Source organism: Glandiceps talaboti, chromosome 4, assembly GCF_964340395.1.
Source record: "Glandiceps talaboti chromosome 4, keGlaTala1.1, whole genome shotgun sequence".
NCBI classification, from domain to species: Eukaryota; Metazoa; Hemichordata; class Enteropneusta; family Spengelidae; genus Glandiceps; species Glandiceps talaboti.
This window is the reverse complement of record NC_135552.1, coordinates 17,533,512-17,553,565: the sequence shown is the minus strand read 5'-3', so window position 1 is coordinate 17,553,565 and position 20,054 is coordinate 17,533,512. Positions and strand designations below refer to the sequence as shown.

The 20,054-nt window shown below is 34.4% G+C and overlaps 2 protein-coding genes across 4 annotated transcripts in view; one reads left to right on the top strand and one right to left on the bottom strand.

Moving 5' to 3' along the window:
• LOC144433939 (protein FAM117B-like) overlaps positions 1 to 5,051 on the top strand; it is a 60,235-nt gene extending 55,184 nt beyond the window's left edge. For both annotated transcript variants that reach the window (XM_078122350.1, XM_078122349.1), the window contains exon 7: positions 40 to 5,051. In XM_078122350.1, coding sequence (XP_077978476.1) covers positions 40 to 217 — 178 coding nt within the window. In that variant the 3' untranslated portion in view covers positions 218 to 5,051. The remainder of the gene's footprint in view (positions 1 to 39) is intronic.
• Positions 5,052 to 8,645: 3,594 nt separating this feature from the next.
• LOC144433600 (synaptic vesicle membrane protein VAT-1 homolog) lies at positions 8,646 to 20,054 on the bottom strand. Of its 2 annotated transcripts, none has more exons than XM_078121930.1 (6): positions 19,761 to 20,054; positions 17,396 to 17,603; positions 16,308 to 16,478; positions 15,075 to 15,164; positions 12,528 to 12,769; positions 8,646 to 11,676 (listed from the first exon to the last, which is right to left on the bottom strand). In XM_078121930.1, the coding sequence occupies exons 1-6, from the start codon at positions 20,034 to 20,036 to the stop codon at positions 11,422 to 11,424; spliced, it is 1,242 nt and encodes a 413-aa protein (XP_077978056.1). In that variant the 5' UTR covers positions 20,037 to 20,054; the 3' UTR covers positions 8,646 to 11,421. The 2 variants fall into 2 exon arrangements, with proteins under 2 accessions (XP_077978056.1, XP_077978057.1); XM_078121931.1 differs by having other exon boundaries at positions 12,528 to 12,748.

Genomic DNA, 20,054 nt, shown 5'->3' with positions numbered 1-20,054 from the left:
ATCGCCACTAAAGTTGTAACTGTTCTCACTTTCTTACAGACCCTGTACAGTACCAGATAACTTGTATGTTCCAGACAAGAGAGTTACCTTTATCCTAAGACCTAGTCAAAGTTCAGCATTCTGTCCACTTCTACCCAACTACCCAGATCTTCATGATCTTGCTATGAAATCACCAGTACAACAGAATACCAATTCAGCTGGAATTGAAGGCCAGTAGCAGAGAGAGAGACACACACAACATATATAGAGAAATTATATACTATATTGAATGCTATGTTATTGTGTGTTGTCATGGTTACTATCCTCTATCACTTACATCTACTATACTGATATACATGCCTCATACTACAGTCCAGTTATATAAAAAAATAGAAGTTAATTTGAAGTATAAAATGAAATTTGAGAATGTAGTGTACTGTACATGTGTTCAGTAGTTGATATCAGCTGTGCAAGGAATTAGTCAAGACTTTGTTAACTAAGATCACATATTGTGTTGAACTGTTTTCAAATTTAGCTTGGTTGACATCCATGTTAGGAAATGAATAGCATCTAAGGTTATGCTAGTATGCAACACATATGTTATCAAACTTGTGTCACTTTGTGTCCAGTAGAAACCGTCATTTCTCAACCACTTTACAATCCAAATCAAATCAATACAAATAGTTGTCTATTTGACCTTAGACTGTTAGATATGTCATATTGTTCGTACCTAATCAGCCATCTCTTACAAGAAGTTGTAGCTGATAGCGCACGGCACAACATGTCATATCTCGCACACTGTTAAGGTTGACCTCAAACCACTGACATCTCTCCGACAACGATATTTAGAGTACCATATATTTGCCAGGAAACAGAAAAGTGCTGACATCCATCTTTTACGTCATTTAGTATGCGATGATGATGTCATTCATGTATAGTCAATGATTATAGTAGTCATCAACTGAAAGTCAGTAATGGGTGTGTCATTTTTATCATCTCATTGTAGTAATACTTGATGTCATTTGTACGTCAGTACATGTTGATGACTTTGAGGTATTGATAGTGGATTATGTATGTTTCTTAACTAAGTTAATCTAGTACCTGAAACACCCGAAGCACATATGATTACTGATTACCAAACATTGCTGAATTATTGTCAGTGAAACATATAACTACAGCAGTTACGCTGCCTTAATTTAGGACTTTCTGAATGATCAGTGACATGAGTGTGGATCACCACTGTGTTGTACCTCTGACATTTGTGGTACAAACAAGTTTGATGTAAGGACGTTATCTTCATTTTGAACATCAGTATCCCTCCATTGTGTATTTCATCGAGAAAGTAATCTGTAGATGTATCGGATCTATCTATCTAGTCGTCCTGAGGACTGTTCCCATAGATGTATTGGATAGAAGATAGAAACCATGACAGACCAAAAGTTCTATGGTGTAAATCCACCACAGAATTATAGGTCATATTTTCTGGGAATATACCCGAAATCCAGCAGTATTGAAATGGTGTTTCATACATTCTCAATTGTTGAACATAGTATTCATTCTACCAAGTGTTTATGATGGAATATTGCCAGAAGTGAAAACAAACCGTCAGGTAGTACCAAGATATAACGATGATGTGTCTAGAAATAAAATGTACAAGTTCAAGCAATTATCCAGCAGTTCCATGAGATTAGACAAAAATTATATTAAATGTTTTTATGAGTAAATTGTTGTCTCTTTTTCCCATGACTATTACTCTATATAAACAGAATTTTGATGTTCCCTAGCCGTTGTAAGACTTGTTATATTGTTTTCTGCAACCACATGTGAAATGATTTGCCACATGGTACTAAGGGTCTGTGATAACACATGACCTACATCTCGTACATACATACCTACTTAGAGATCAAACTAACATTGAGGGCTTCAAGGAAACAAAGGCAGAAAATTGATCAAATACTTGACTAATTCAGAGGAGTGGTTTTTGATTGTTTCCTGTGTGAAATCACCATGACAACCCTTTTATCATTAATTTGCTCACCGTGGCAACTATTTCAGCATAAACGTGTCACCATGGTATAAAGCCCCTTCCATCATAAACACTTGTTTGTTGATATCCAATATTACCAAATGTATAATTATCTTTGATGCCATAGTAACATATTTTTTATTTGTATGAGTGAAAGACCAAGAAGTCGTGTATAATATGTTCTTTAGCTTTGTATTTTACAGATTTTCCTGTACTCGCTTTGTTTTGTTTGTTGTTGTTGTTGTTGTTGTTCTTATTTTATTTTGTGTTTTTAAACAGTGTTGTATGATTTGTACAGATGAAGTGTTCATTATGCTATTAAAAAAAAAAGTTCATATAGACTTTATGAAGTGTCCAAGAAACGGAGCAAATCCACTCGTTAAGAATATTGTGTTGATGATAACTCACAGAGAGTGAAACAGTGTGAGAATACAACTTGAGTAATGTGTACTCATCAAAAATACTGTACTGTGAATTGCAAGCGGAATTACTGGTAAGGCTGCAACATACGCAATGTTGGGGGGCGTCTCTCTTATGTAAAGAGAGGGCTGGACGACATGGTGTATCTTACAGTCTATATTACAAGTATGTTTCTGCTGTAAGGCAAGATATTCCAGCCAACATCCATACAATCTTGCATGTTTCACTCCGAATCATAAGTGAATGAATAGGAGTTGAATGAGAAGCTGACTTTGAGAAAGAGTGAACTAAAAAACTTTGAGTCGAAGAACGGTGTTGAATGACCACAATATGTATGCGTGTGTGTGAATGTGTAGAGGAGAAGATGACAGGATGAGATTGAATACCAATCAAATAGGCTGAAGTATTTGATGTAAAATGACCAACAACATGTCAGTTTTAAGATATTGAGCTACTTGCAGTGTTCGTACTAGAGATAGTTTGTAGGATATTGGCATATTTGGTATTGATTTATACCTAGTCTGTAAGGTGCGCCATGATGGGGCGCCCTCACACATCGGGCGATCCCCTAGAGGAGGCCGGTGAGGGTGGAACTTCACGACCTATCTTACAGTCTAATTTATACAAAGCATTTCATCAAAGGAGGTGATTCATTTACCAAAGGCACACATACCAGTTTTATTGTCAAGATCTTGCGACTGTTTTGTTATTAACCCATCAAAAAAAAAAACTTTCACACTGACATCGAGGCAAGTTTTGTCACATTTAATGGGCGCAGACTGTTTTTGGAGTACAACTGTACAGAGAAACATAAAATTTATTGATATATGTTTGTCTTCTCACTCCATGCCAGTATTCTATAATTCTGTCACTAGAACACTTAAAAAAAAAATACAAACCTTCACTGTTGACAGTTGTGAAAAGAAACTAAGTTGACAAGTTTGTTTAGGTGCTGCAGCGTTTGATAGGTCACTGTTCACCAGTCATGTGACAATTTTAACCAATGGAGAAGTGTCTTACAAAAGCTGCTCTATAAGAAGTACTTACAGAAAGATGACAATGCAACAGATCAGAACTTTTTAAAAGACAGGTGTTACCTGCAACAAAAAACTTCTACTGTAAGAGAAAAAAAACCCTATGATTTGCTTTTTTAAAAAAATACACTAAGTTAACGTACGTTATATTGCTAACTTTGTACTATTGTCAAGTACTTGATTAGTTGCTGCTTGTGGAATAAGTTAACTAGCTGAATACGAATTCGAATATGAATACAGCATATGCAGACAGCAATAACAGTTAGAGATATTACGTGTTTACATATTATTATTCCAAATTTCCAAAATCTGCTGAGCAGCTAATCATTTCTCTGATTAGACATTTACTGATGGTGTACCAGAAGTTTGAAGACAAAACAACTACTTTATAGTATTTCACTATATACTGTTCCCTATAAGTATTCGTCCAATTTACAGTAAAAAAAATGAACTGTTTTAAATAAAAAGACAATTTAAGGATTATTGTTTTAGATGACAGTAGGTTGTACTGTCAGTATATTATTATAAATTACTATCTCAACGAAGTCCTAGAGAAGACTAACTATTCCAAAAATTTGACATGTTAAAAAAATTGAAATTACTGTATATGGTGTGTTTTATTCATTCATTGTACTGTGACTAACATGCTCAACCAACAAGGAATTAATAATTGTTGACTAGACATAAAAGTATATCTAAAACTAAAAGACGAGATTGTCTTCGTTAAACTTGTGTAACTGTTTAAGTTCTACACTAATACTCTGTGTGTGCAGTTCACCCTGTGTCAACATCTACTAGTGTAATTACACCAGAATGACCACTATAAAACCGGATACTAAACATGGGAGCTACAAAGTTAGCATTTACATGTAACACAATCACCATCAAAATATTATTACCAAATGTGATATGCATGAAAACTCCCCTATTAAAGAAGAATTGTAACTTGTTTGCTGTTCGGCTGCTGTCATGTATATTTTTGATTCTGATTCCAATGGCTGAAATTTTGTTCTTACAAGTGTTCAACTGAAATTCAGTGAGTACTGATAATTTGTACCTACCAGCTTTTTAGGAGAAGTTAACATGTACTTTTGAGGGTGTTCAGAACATCTTATTTGTCCTATGTGTCGATGAAGCTGTCATAGACATATATCTTAAAGGGACATTCTGATCAACATTTCCTTTGTACCTATCCAGTGAAATCAGATTTTTTGCAAACTCGCCCGGCTGCTCGTAAGTTTACTAGATTTTGTGCTGATTGTTTGATAGAGCTGGCATCTGTTCATTTGTAGTAGATACATGTATACAGTCGTAAGAATTGTGGAAAATAATCGCACAAATACAATATTTGCCAAAACAGGATGTGTAGTTGTATGTGAAACGTATATACCACACACTCTTGTCATGTTGAGTTTGTGGTTTCAACTGGATAGATACACAGAAATTTTTTTGTAATACAGGTTGTTGATTTTTTTCTCGTTGTCAGAGTTTTGACATCATTAAATTCCGTCTACTAGATCTGTTGATCTGATCTATCAGACAAAAAGGATTTCATAATAGTCCTGTTGTAACAGACAAAAGAAAATACAGAAATGACTGTCTTTATTATTAGTAATAAAAACCGTTATTCTATTTGCAGTTAAGTTTACTTTGTCCACAGTGTCGTTTGTCTCTTTGTCATGTTTTGTGTTGTATAACATTACCTTTTTAATGACCAACAGAGTTGACAAGTAAAATAACATTAGTTAGCGATTATTACTGCATCTACTTAAAACCACAAGACTCATTACTGTCCAAGACACACTGCTAGGCATTATTTGGGGGGGGGGGGGTATTCTGTGATGAGTCAGCAGAAAAACATGTCCACGCTTGCGAGAATGTTATAAAGGTAATGGTTTCTGTTTATTGACGTGTGTGGGGGAAGAAGGGGGTTGAACGTTAGGAATAAGATTTTGTTACACTGTCAGATCTTTAGCTGCATACTGCATTTTTCTTTGTTCAAATATCTGTGAAGTCAAGTACAAGTTAGGGAATTTAAGGTGTGAGAAATTCTAGGTTTACTGTTTGTTTGTAAATGTATGCACAATGTACATGTGTGTATATATGCTAATGGTTCCATGCATGTGTATTTGTGTGTGTGTGTGTGTGTGTGTGTGTGTGTGTAAGGTCAGTATAAATATATACCTAAGAACTGTGTATTAGAGAATTGTACTGATGCATGCAAGTAGATGGTACTAGTATGCAAATGATGAAACCTTGCATAGCTCACAGACTAAATGGTCAGTCCATGTATTAGTTGATTTCCTTGATACTATGGTATGTGTGAGAGTCACACTAAGGAAGGTAATCTGAGTTGATAAGTTCTGTTAGTAGTAATAACACACATGCCATGGTATATTCCAGGGGGTACATTCTGACATGGTAATGAATTTGTTATGCAGGTTATGCTATGATTTTGTAACCCAGTCTGACATTGTAAAAATTACTTCTAATCATGTTGGGGAATTCAGATTTGATCTTTAACCAGACTAAAGAAAAACATGTTTGAAATGTTAATGTGACTATAGTATAAGTCCCTCCCTCATACCTCAGAGAGCAAAAAAAAAGAGGGACTGCTTTCATGTGGACCCTCCGTATTATCGTTGTTTATTGTCTATGATAGTTGCATACTTCCCCCCCCCCCCAAGTATTGAACAATGTGTCATATATTCATCACAGTCAATTAAGTCATTTTAATATTCAAAATTTTTACCATTTGAGCCTCCTTTGAAAACATGAACCTGTCAGTGTTATGTCATTTACAATCACGTTTTAATTCAGACACAAACTAAAGCTGCCACACTGAATTTTTCAAGAAGCATTCCAGTCCTCCTTTATGACGACACGGCTCGCAGACTTTAAAAATGACAGAGAGCCTAAAAAGCAACTATTAACCCAATTAATGTAGCAGATATTTAATTAGGAATGGTATGTATTACAGTGAAAAATCATACACAAATTTACACTTAATTTGCAAACAATCTGTATTTCTTAAAAGGAAAATTAGACTGCTTCCATTGACAGGTATAGTGTAACTGCCACAATTGGCATATACATTAATATGACGGCTTGCTTTGGGGTAGGATTATAATTTCAAACTGCGTATCATCAACTGTGCAAGGCATCACCAGAGTGGTAGCATCCCTGACTATTAAGAACATGAATCAAGATCAGCTGATATATAACCCACAGCCCCAGGTAAGTATCAGCCCTTCAATTTCTAGATTATAATAACTCTATTGTAAATATCAGCTGAATGATCAGGACTAGAATTCTGAATTAATTTCATATACACTTAATATCGAAGCCACTTCTGTGATTAGTCTATTGCCATAAATATGTCATAATTTATGATCATAGCTATGTTCTTTATTTAGAAGATGGTAGAAAATCAACCTACATTTCCATGAGTTCATGTGTAAACTTTGACCTCATATTGAGAAATGTTAGCATGAGGGCAGTAGTCGATAAGTATATAGCCAGTAGCCAGGCACTGCTTTTACCCTCCTTCCATCTTGAGGCCAGTGGAAATCAGAGAGATGTACCTCGAAAGACCATTAATTGGAACACATGGTCTAAAAGTGGTTTTGTAGTCAAAACCCCTTAATGACACTAAAAGTGGACAAAAATTGAAAGACATTTTTTTTTGTTAGTTTTCTATTTGGCACACTTTTTCTCAAAATACATGGCTGTTCCTGGGTTTTCATATCAAGAAGTTTACATGTGCATTAGACCCGTCAAATCATATTTTTTGTACATCCGTCGAATCTAAATGAAGTGTTAGGTGATATTTTAACACAAAAACACCCATAATACTATTGTGATTAGGAAATTATATTATTCTGCATTTATTCACAAAATATGGCCCTCGCTTGCCATAGGGATAGAAGATGAGGGTATGGGGTGGGGTATTATTTCAAGATGCATTAACTGCAAATAGTGCATTAAACTGTGTATGGTTATAATTTATGTAAATTTAAGTATATGTCTGTTTATGCTGGGTTATGACATTTATGATATAATATCATTGGAATATCATTTCTAGGATAATTACATGTAGTCTCTTATATGGCTCATACAATAATGCCATTCTTACTCAAAACAGTACAGTCTAAAACATACTTTTAAAATAATCTGAAACTTGATTCCTTGCAATAACCAAGTTCAAAGAACCAAATTGAATGTTTCAGTTCGCTTGTCCTTTTTTACCATCAGTCCTTTAGTGATGTGTGTGTCTGTACATGTAGCTGTGTGTGTGTCCTTCAGTCTGTCTGTGTCATTGTTTTCTCAAAAACAGCTGGCTCAGTTCACACGAAGTTCAGTACACAAATTCTTTTGGATAATGGCTAGAACTGATTACGTTTTGATAAATATCCTATAAATATTTAATGAAGAATTTGCATATATTTAGATTATATCATAATTAATTTTTCATGTAATTTTGTAAATACGTTGATGTTAACAGAGTGTATGTGTGCCTGTCATTCTAACACTGTTTAGCAATGGTACTAGACTGAGGGCAGATGTTGTGGGCTCCCTTATCACCCCTTTCCACAAAAAGGTAGCTGCACACATCATATATTTATAGTGGTGTTAGCATTTCTGATGAGTATAACAGTTCTCAGACTGCTAATGTTGTTGACTTTAATGTTGTGGGAATTTTGGCAAAAAAACATATCAACACATTAACATATAAATATAACTGTGTACATTGACAAAAACAAATTATGCAAATGAATGGAATAAAACATAATGCAAATATGATAAATGTATCATTTCATGATGATTTCCATACATAAAAAGTTCGCAATGAAACAAAATGATTGTTGTCAACTTTCATTCGGAAGGGGAAGCCCGCAATATAAAACATGACACTGTAGTGTGAATTTCTGTCTGTTGAGAAAAGTATATGATGGACTTGCAAGGGCGCCCTCTAAGTTAGTTTGGGACATTTTATACTACTCACAGTTGCAGCCTGTTTCATCAGTAGGTGCTGGCAAAATGAAACCATGGTGGTAGTTTCTATACAGTGGATTTTCAAATTCTGGATGTTTTGAACTTGCAGTTTGTCTTCATATTTCATTTCCTGGGTGTATGCACAGTAGCCTGAGACTGTCCTTTAAATGAGGCAATACTTACACATACACAACTTTGTACTTTATTTTCCATCCATGCAGTAATACAAATATTATTACAGAAAACATTATGACATGATATAAAGTAAATATTTATCTTTACAATTTTGACACTGAATATACAGTATCAATGACTATACAACATTGCTTTCTTCAATTGCCAATTCAAAATCCGCATCTGTGTTTTATCCTAGCTCTACCTAACGCAGTTTTAATACACTGCTTTCTTCAATTGCCAATTCAAAATCTGCATCTGTGTTTTATCCTAGCTCTACCTAAAACAGTTCTAATGAACCATAGTATGGAAAGATGTATCAGATGTATTAGATAAGGTGTATATTTCACACTGTGATATGTTTGTTTGACTCTTTTACCCCCCACCCCCACCCCCATTGTTGATATATTCAAATACCACTACATTAATTGTTGCTCAAATAGTTACCCTGTCTATACCATCAAACGACACAATAAATTAACTATTTTCTGGTAAAATATTGACAGCAATTAAAGCTCAGTCCATGGTCATGCACTACTCCGAAATTTAACACTAAATTTTTTTTTAAAATTGGGGTGTTTTCAAGCATCCATCGTAATCCCATAATATATCATAGTTTGATCTGTTCTCTCCACTTATTTCCTTCTTTCTGTCCATTGCTTAGTAAACATTCTGCTATGTGAGAACCAACCCCCCAACCCCCCTCAACTCCCACACCTAACATGCAGATGTGCTTTGGATGACTCAGGATTTTATGAGGAACACAAACAAACCAAACCAATACAAGGGAGAGAGTACAGTTTGAACCAAGATGTACCTTGGGATTACACTTGAGTCGACCCTTGAAAGAGTGAGATTTTTTAAAATTTTAGTATCAAACTACTGTCTGCAAACATTCCAAACATGTGACGTGCACTGGGAAATTTTGAAAATGCACAGAACATGACCATTAACCCTTATATGTCACTTATCTAATAATTCCATTCTGAACACTACTTTACAAATTTATTATTTCCAATCCCCACAGTTCACTTTACACTATGGCTGCCTTTAATAATTTACAGTATACTTAATACATAAATTTCAGAGCTGAACAAAAACAGTACTCATAATAGTGAAATGATAATAGCCATCATGCCAGTCTTTTCATGTCTTGAACATAATCTAAAAAACAGTGAAGATATCCATACCCTACATAAAGTCTAAAGAGACTCTTTTGTATATTGTTATAGATCAAGTAATATTTCAACATCAGGTGCAGTCAACGAAGCTGCTCTTGCAAAATGCAATTTTTCAGTGGTTGGGCAATTTGGAACAAACAAGGAGGAATTGTGGCAGGGAAGTCCTGATTTTGATACAGTGGGAGGGGAAACATGGAATTGTGTATGTCAAAATTAATTGTTGGTATAGTGGAAATTTAAAGCACAAACGTTTTCCTGGTGGGGAGTGGGTAAATCATTTACAATATTGGGTGGGCAGTAGGCTGGCGAACAAGTTAAAACACAGTGGGAGGGAAGGAGGGCAGATATCCTTCACCACCAGTAGGAGGGCACATAAGAACAGCTAAACACCCTCCCCACAAATATTTACAGGGGGTGATTCTATTAAAAACATCAATTTTGGTCTGAAACAACATAAAATAAATGCAAAAAAACAAAACAAATCTGTCCATTGGCTGCATCTGCAACATGCATTGTGGATGTGTATAAATAAGATCCTAGTTATTAAATATACATTTTCTTATTCTCTTCATAGAAATACTTTCTATACTTCTAATGCATTGATAAAATTTGGCAGAGAATTCTATATCAGATATGAAGTTCAAGTATAATAATTATACAAAAAACATAATGGGGTTCTTATTTTGAGTCACAGACAGGTCATGTGAGGGTTTGTCAGTTTAGCCTAGTATTCAGTCATGTCTGGATTTTGACTATCGTCTACATCACGACTCGCATTTTCCTAATGTTTTTTTTTTACTTTTAATGAAACTACTCTGGACAGAAAAACAGTGCAAATGCTTATTGGGTATTTTTAAATTACTCACTGAGAGATGACGGCCAATAGCATCACCAAGTGATTAGAATAAACTCAGAGATGGAGCTGTATGATCATAAAATGGACATTATGAATATTAATGAACCTCAGTAGACGAGAGTAGCCAATCACAAAGGTGTAGATTTCATGATGGACATCACATAGAGGTATTTGTGGTGGTTGAATATTGCTGTGAGAAAACACAATCTAACTTTAGGTTTCAATACACAACCGTTATGACAGTGCTAGTTGTGATGGGAGACAATAGTCAAAATCACCATACAATTAGAATACTAGGCTATTGTCAATTTGACTCGGAGACAAGTAACATAGGGGGCCTTATCAGTTTGACTGGGATGTAAGTGGCAAATAATGACAAAGACCTCTCGGGAGTGTTTCTGAGAAATAAAATATTTGGCTGGTATTAAATCACACGTGATTCTCAACTGAAGTATATATAGACAGACAATGACTTCAATATCAAAACACTCAGGCCTATAATATTTCAAATAAAGCACCCTCGACCCATAGATAATGTGACTTCAACATAACATTGATCACCTGTAGACTGATACAATGACCTCCATCAAATGAAGCATCCTTAGGTTATTCAAAGAAAAGTCCAACACATATCGTAGAAATTTATGAAATAAAACAATGATTTTGGATAACAGACAGGGTAAGTCGTTCTAATCAAAATTCCATGCAAATGATTTTGGTTTGATGTAATCTGACTTCTGACTTTTGGCACTGAATTTAATTATCTTCAGTCTGCGGTAATTCCGGATTGATGTCTTCTGGACTTGTAGGTTGTTGTTTGTCTGTGTCTTTAGCTGCAGTACTGCCTTCTTTGTCAACATTTTCATCAGTACTTGACGGTTGTTTGGTAGCATCTTTTTCACTGTCAGTATTTTCTGCTTTCTCCTCATCCCCATCAGACTGCAGTTTGGGTACCAGTATAATTTTACCAACATTCTTTCTATCATGCATTCTTTTCATGGCTTCACCAACCTGTATAAAAAACAAACAAAATTATGAATCATCGCCATCCTAAACTAAAATCCTGGTAATGGTACAAAATATTAGCAGACTTTTATAATGTGCCTTCTACAATGGATGCCGCTATCAAGTGCTGTAAAATAATCACCCCCTGGCACGGACCTATATCACCACAACAGCCACATATAACTTCTTTCTGGGGAGCATACAATCCATTGCAGCCTTTATAAGCGCATAGGATTAAAACATTCACATTGCAACCTCTATCCTACCAGGTCCCCTATTATACAGTTGGGTTGATTGAAGCACTATTGTGGTTCAAATCTTGCTCGAGGATTTAGCTATTCAGAAACAAAACCTAATAGTGCTATGGCTCAATCTGCTGCATGCAGATTCAAAGCCAGCCACTATAGCTAGTTACCAGGTACTACTCACTAACCTGCAAAAATCACATCAAATTTGGCATTTTTTCAAAAAATGTCAATCAATTTGAATGCTTTTTGCCAAAACCATTGAGTTCATCCATCAATTATTTTTCCGTACATCGATTCAGTTGGCATTTTTGAGCTTGTCTTTCAAGTTTCATATCAATTGAACTATTATTTTTTCAAATAAATGCTCTGTGAAATGAATGATGTGTGTAGCTGTTACCAAAGCCAGTAAATCCCCTCAGCATATGAGATATCAATAAAAGTGGGAAAGATTTGTTGAATTACAAGAGAACATAATGATGTTTGTGGTAAATAGTTGAACACATTCTGCATCCCTAAAATCATAGATAACACCCCCCTAAAAAAATACATTCACTTCCAAGAATCAAGCAAAACACATTTTATGAATTAAAATATTTGTTATACAGCTACCTTTTCAAATGGAAAGACTGAGTCAATGTGGGGTTTGACTTTTCCATCCAGAAACATCTGTACAAGGACATGTACAGCTTCTGATATCAGTTCTTTTTCATTTTTTAGCATTCCGAGGTGAAATCCACAAACAGCTCTGTTATCTTTCATCATATTCATTCCTTGGAATGATGGAATCCTGAACCAATTCTTTAATAGATTCCAATAACTGCGGTGTTCACCTGTCACAAAGTTAGCACCACCTACGAAACAAATATCATAAATTACAATTATGTATTTATTTCTATCTTTATTTTATCTTCACTTGTTAAGGCTCTAGTAGTGATACTGTATTATGTATATAAACCTATGGCTTTCAATTTCAAAGTCTGTCTGTCTGTCTGTCTGTCTACCTGTCTGCCTGCCTGTCTGTCTACCTCTGTCTGTCTGTCTGTCTGTGTCTGTCTATCTGTCTGTCTGCTTGCTCATCTGTCTCAGGCTGGCTGTCTGCTTGTCTGCCTTTCTGACTCTGTATCTGTTAAAGGTGTCTGTCTGTCTGTCTGTCTGTCTGTCTGTCTGTCTGTCATCAAAATAACAAACCCCACTCCCCGGATTGAAACTAAATTTGATACAAAATTCCACAAGGCAATCATGAATGCAGCGATCTGATGTACTGTAGTCTTTATTTGGTGACTGCATTGTATTATTTTGGCATTTCTGCCGTTATATATCAAATATCCTAAAAACTACCGGCTGTATAAATACAACATGAAATGGCAATAGATCTAGTCTATCTAATATGAGTGATACATCAGCTTAACTTGTGGTTTATATATGATAACTGAAAGAAAGCTTAAATAGTCACCTTCTTGCACCTGCTTCTAAAAACAGAGAAATTCATACATTTAGAAACATTAACTAAAATTGTGTTTTCTTTTTTCTGAGTATGATAGCTATGTAAATAAGCTGGTTGAAGTTATTAAAATGTTATCTTGAATATATAGAATAAGATGTGTGTTTATTTAATTTGTTGTGTGTTTATTTAATTTGCTGTGTGTTTATTTAGTGGGTAACGGGAGCAATATTTTGAGCTGATAAGCTTTGTCAACCTCACTAACTGTAAAAATGAAAATAATGTTGTCTGAGTTCTTTGCAGTTTCATCGTGTTTTACCCAACTTGTAGTTTTTTGTATACAAACAAATATTCTCTGGTAGAAAGGGGATTAAATTCCATAACAAAGTATATTATGTCCCAATCTGATTAAAATCCGATGTAGTGTACATGTCACAATTTCTTTTTGGCTGTTACGTTTACTGTCATTTGTTCTTTTGTGAGCACTTGTATGTAATCTTTTGGCACATTACGTGTTCTAATTCATTGAGTAAATTCACTCAGTGCTCTCTTGTGGCTCAAGAAAGGTTATGGTATTGTGTCAGATCTAGGTAACTGGTTCTCACAAAAGAGCAAAGGACAGTAAACATAAGAGCTAAACAAGAAATCACATCAAGTACACTACATCAGATTTTAATCAGATTGAGACCTACTTAGACTGGTATTAGTTATTTTACAAACAATTCTCTGCTTTCATTAAGAATCTCTTCCTTAACAAGTAAGGAATTTTATCCAGAGTTATTAAGTTCAAACTAAATTAGTAATCTTTATCTTCACTGAAAGTAGGTTTTGGAAGTTAGTGTCTATGTATCAATCAATAACTGAGTGTTTCCTTTTATTCACATGATACCATAGTGTTGAAATCCTTCTGCGATTGCATACCATATCATATGGGGGAGGAGCATCACCATAGTAACAGCTAATGGTATTGCCATGGCAACAAATATGAATACCAGCCAGACTGGACCATCACTACCATCACCGGTAAATGGTATTGCCATAGCAACACATGTTAATATTACCCTGGGGAAGCACTGACATTTCATCATAAAAAGTTATCTGATAATTTGTTTTCTTTCTATCAGGTTAATCTGTGATGGTTTGCTAAAAATATGAAACTAGCACATTACATACAACATTTTTGCATCTCGTTTCCCCAAAAACTTTCCCATGAAAAACTTCAAAACTGATACCTATCTAATACAACTACACCGAGCTATAACCCTTCACCATTGACCTTTGACCCACCAAAAAAAAACAAATTTTGCATCAAGCACCCCAAAGTTTTACATGCATCAAAAGATGAAAACAAAGACTTACGTAGCAAATGTCAGCATGTATAGGTTTGGTATCAATTTACATCAAACTCAATGATGTCAATGAATTAATAGACAAAAAACATACACAGGATATTGAGATGGTAAATGAGAATAGTAAAAAATACAATGAGTTGTTATCAAGTATGATATGATATTACTGAATGATAATTATATTAAAATTAATTATTACCTTAATATGAATATACAGCAAACAATGAAATAACAAATATGTAAATATTAGCATTCCTTTGTTTCAAATTGTGATTTTTAAGTACATGCATTACTTTATGTAATCTGATATCAGTATTTTTATCTTTAATAAGTAATGAGTAAAATAATGAGTGATATCCCACTTACCAAAAACGATGATTTTTCCCATTGGTTTCAGCAATTGATAACCTATTGTTGTGTCTTTACCATTCAGTGGGTCCAACACTATATCAACACCTGGTGCAGTCGGGACAAAATAACTGACATACTTAAAATTAACGAACAGAAATAGTATTATGCACTTTGTCATATTTTCTGTATTTAGCAATTACAGACAAACTATAGAACACAATTTAACACACCTGAAGATAACTGGGACAAGGTGTCAATGTGATAACAATTTTACATTGGCTGAAGTTTCTAACAATCATTTTGTGAACAATATAGCCTGTACTCTAACATCCCTAACCCTAATGTTACCTCATTTTGTTTAGGTGGCAAAACAGTCTAGAGTACACCATATACTGTATCTGTAGGACCCAGTGTTCTACACTTTTTGTCATGGTGGGTACTCTAACATCCCTAACTCTAATGTTACTTGTCTCTCTCATTTTGTTTGGATTGCAAAACAGACTAGGGTACGGTACACAACATACATAATGGGTTCTGTTTTCTTTAGTCTTGCCATTATGGGTACTCTAACATCCCAAACCCTTGTGTTAGCACTGTTACATTATTTCTTTTAATTTATCTTTGGGTTACTGTACAGACTCAGCTACACAACATATACAGTGTTTTTGCTAAACATTTGGGAACCGTGGTAACAGAAAGGGGAATAGTGGTAACAGCAAGGGAGAAAGGGGTAAAAATGGCAGCGTTTCCACATAAGAGTCTATGGTAATTTTGTTTGGGAACCCAGGACAATTTTATCTACTTACCGCCCTTATATATATATATATTGGGCAGAGTGTGCCAGACCTAAACTTCTTAGTTTGAAGTATTTCATTGATGAATCTAAAATTTCAAACTACAAATTCCAGTTAGTTAGTAGTGGTATATTTCATTGACAGTGTCTATCAAAGGCTTAGATCTATGTAGCATCCATAATGAGTAGAGCCTTGGTCTATACAAATTTCTAACAAACTAGAATTGATCAAATTCATCCATTATAATTATATCCAAAAAATAATGTGATAATATTTTTTTATATATTTGGCATACTGTAATTATCCTAAGAATGTATTACATAAATTCCAATTTAACACTGTCTACCATTAAGCATGTTATGTAATTTATTTTAAACTTATTATTTTTATCAGATAATCTAACTTTTTAAATTGTATATTACATATGATAAATAGTTAGTAATTACACACTCACCTTTTGGGTCAATTTTGAGAATTTCCTCTTTATAATCTTGTGTTCTGTAATCAATGGGATGGGTTATTCCATTCTCTCTGATTGCGTCATGTTTGTGTTGTGAGGCTGTTCCATATGTTGTAACTTTAGGTACAGTTTTACACAGCTGGGCTGCAGCAAAACCAACACCACCTGAAGTGAATCATATATTAAAGGTGTATAAACATTAGGTATATGATTATTAATGTAGTGTGCACACGGAAATAACAATTTTAAAATTTTACTTTGTTTTCAGAAAACTCCCACTCTCGGTGAAAATCAAGAAAAGATATTTTGGGTCACCGTACACATTTTTGAAAGAGCTAGGTCAATATGATATCAAAATCAAACCATTGTAGAATACTGAATACGGATAACTCCGTAACTTATTTGAAACACAGAAATCCCTTAGCATATGAAAGGAAAAATGTCCGTCAGGAACAATTTTACAAAACTGGATTTTAGCAAATATGACATGACAAATCAGTTGCACACTGTTTCATAATAGACACACTGTGCACATAATATGGGTGAATAAATCTAAATTGATTTTCTGCTCCACACCTTAAAATCAGCACCCTCAGCAAGGTCACAATTTCAAACTGTTATTTGTACTATTTATAGATTTGACCTCTAATGTATATGTACACTAAATTTAAGTGAATATATTGTTGGTTTGTCTGATCAAAAAAGTAATACAATAGTTATACCTAATGCAGTTTTAATAGCTTAATTTGCATGTTTAGATGTCTATCACTTCATGTAGTATGGGGCTTTAATAGTAGTCGAAGTTACAGACCTGGCTGTTGGTGAGAACTAGGGAATGGGACAGGGTCTATATTGTACCAAAGAACCTTAGAAATCTTCAAGTGTTCAATCTGGTACAACTGTTAACTTTTAGGTAACCCCACCAATCTTCCATTGTTATTAAATCATACCTGGTCATCAAAATATACCAGGTCTTTAATATACACCTCACAATCGGAGTAGGGCCGTTACTCACCTGCTGCCATGTGAATGAGGACACTTTTACCAGGACGTAAATGAATCGGAGTAGGGCCGTTACTCACCTGCTGCCATGTGAATGAGGACACTTTTACCAGGACGTAAATTACCAAAATCAAACAACATTAGATATGCTGTCAGGTAATTAACAGGAATAGCTGCTGCTTCTTCAAATGTCATCTCATCAGGAATTGCAAAACAGTTCTCAGCTGGTAATGTTACATACTCTGACCATAATCCCCAGTTATTCATACAGACCACACGAGAACCAACCTAAGAGAACAAAGAGATAAACAATGAACAAACTACCAAAGGAAATAACTATAAAAGTACATACCATCCTTTTCACAAACTAAATGATTATTTTGAATTTTATCATGAGATTGTTTTCTTTCTTTTTTGTGACTGACTAAATTTGACATTCAAAAAAATGGTCTCTTAATAAATATTTATTTTATTTATTTATTATAGAGAAGTCAACCTTTATATGAGAAAGTTCCCAACTTATAACTTAGATTAATTTTCTCTCTGTATGTATGATTTATTTGTTACTAAACAATATAAAATGTGGTCCTGTAGTATCAGTTTATTAATTTATGTTGGTTTGGATAACTATGGCATGTATGTATTTACGTCAATTTGATTATGTTTGCATGTGCATGGTTACACACTTTAGTCTATGTTTGCATGCATATGTGTTATGTGTGCTATGTATGCACTTGCATTTATATGCAAAGTTGTCTACATTTCTACCTGTGTATGAGTGTTTGCATGAATGTGTGCTTATTTATTTAAAATTATTTTATTTATTTTCTAGGAAAAAATACTGAATCAACAAAAATTATTCACAAACAAAAATGCAAGGAAATCATTCTCCACTATATATTGGATCTGTCATCACACTACCCATTCTCACAAGCATGAGTACATATTCCTGCTGGATGGTGCCATAAAAGAGATTGTGGTTTACGAGATGCACACTACCAATTCAACATTCTCAACATTTACAATTTTATGACAATGTCAACAGCTTTGATATCTAATCTATGTTAAGTCAACAAACTAATAGCTGAGCAATAATAATAATAGTAATATAATGAGATGAATTCTAGATAAGGACCTGTCAAAATATAATATTATGTTATATTTGTAAAATATTGTTGGGATGACCTTATATGTGCTCTGTTCATCTAGTGAAATATATTTATCAGTAACCTGCATCAAAATAAAACAAATCCTTATCTAAAAAAAGTCCAAAGTGTCTCAAACATAGAATGAAAACTTGTACTTTGACTCAAGTGGGTGTACTAGTCTGAAAGGTCCAGCCTTTGGTCTACTTCTGTAACCACTCGCTACCCACCGTCTGAATACACACTGTACAAAATAATCTCAGAACCAAAGTTTTGTTGAAATGAATCACAGCATAGTATCCAGTTTATTGACAGAATAGAGTTTGAAAACACCCACACTGTACTAAGTACACTTAGTTCTCATCTATGTGTGATTGATCACTGAAAATTTCCAGACACCTCCCCCACTGTTCACACTTGACAAATATGTATAAACTACTAAAACAATGAATAGTGATACCTTGCCTGACATTTGTCTACAATATGTATATCCATACAGATGTTCAAAGGTCAAAGCTTCTCATGAAGTAAGCTACATTTTAATAATAGTGAAATGAACAAATCTCAAGAGCATTTTGAACTAAACCAAGACACTATAATTAGAAAACTAATTTTAAAATTCTTCCATGTAACTAAGGTCACTTCAGTTTACATTTACACATCACACAGATATTTCACTTTAGAGTTTACATATTAAACATTGCAGACAGACTGACTTTGTGCAGATAAAATGACAATTTGTGTATGACGTGAGTATCAACATTGTCATGACAACATAAGTCATCATACTAATGTACTAAGTGGAAACAACGCCTGGATATGGATCTTACAGGCTAATAGGTGTACATACTTTAATAATTAAGCAATGTATCTATAGAGTTAATGTCTGACTTTGGTTGCCAAACATTAAACCAAACACACCTTTTCAGGTCAATAAACATTAGACATTTTGCACAAATTTTAATTTATTTTTTTCCGATTGTTCTGATGATAATTAATCATTATTTAATAATTAATGTATCCGGGTTATTCTTCATCAATTATATGACATGATTGTGTAGAACTATTAAATGTCACAATATTAATATCAGATTAATATTTGTAATCGTTCCATGGCTAGGTTATCAAAGCGTGGATGATGATGACATCCCGGATGACATCTCGCTAAACAGTGATGTAAATGTAAAGCTATAAAAACTAACACCTAAATATCTTTACATGTAATTGCTTTCCTCTGTTGATTTTTAAAACTAAAATTCTCACTTCTTTTACACTGATCATATATGTATATAAAGTGTACCTTTGGTTCCTCCACGCCTTTTCCCAACTTTAAAACTATGCCAGAACATTCCAAACCCATTACGAGTGGGAGTGTAGGTAAGGGAGTGTAGAGTCCTTGACGAGCTCCAATCTCAGCAAAATTAAGCCCACACGCCTTGACTTCTATGAGAATCTCTCCTTCCTTTGGGTCTTCGATTTCTCTCTGCCATGTTTGCAGTTTGTCATAACCGCCATAACCAACAAGTACGATGGTTTTCGACAGATGTGTCTGCGGAGTTTTCGAGCCCTCTGCCATGTTTGGTCACCGAGATTC

What these genes read in the sequence shown, in the direction of transcription:
- LOC144433600 (XM_078121930.1), bottom strand. Translation starts at nt 20,036, where the DNA reads ATGGCAGAGGGCTCGAAAACTCCGCAGACACATCTGTCGAAAACCATC. An exon ending in CCTCATTCACATGGCAGCAG is followed by an intron (nt 16,479 to 17,395) that starts GTGAGTAACGGC and finishes GATTCACTTCAG; the next exon opens with GTGGTGTTGGTTTTGCTGCA. An exon ending in GGGAAAAATCATCGTTTTTG is followed by an intron (nt 12,770 to 15,074) that starts GTAAGTGGGATA and finishes TTTGTTTCGTAG; the next exon opens with GTGGTGCTAACTTTGTGACA.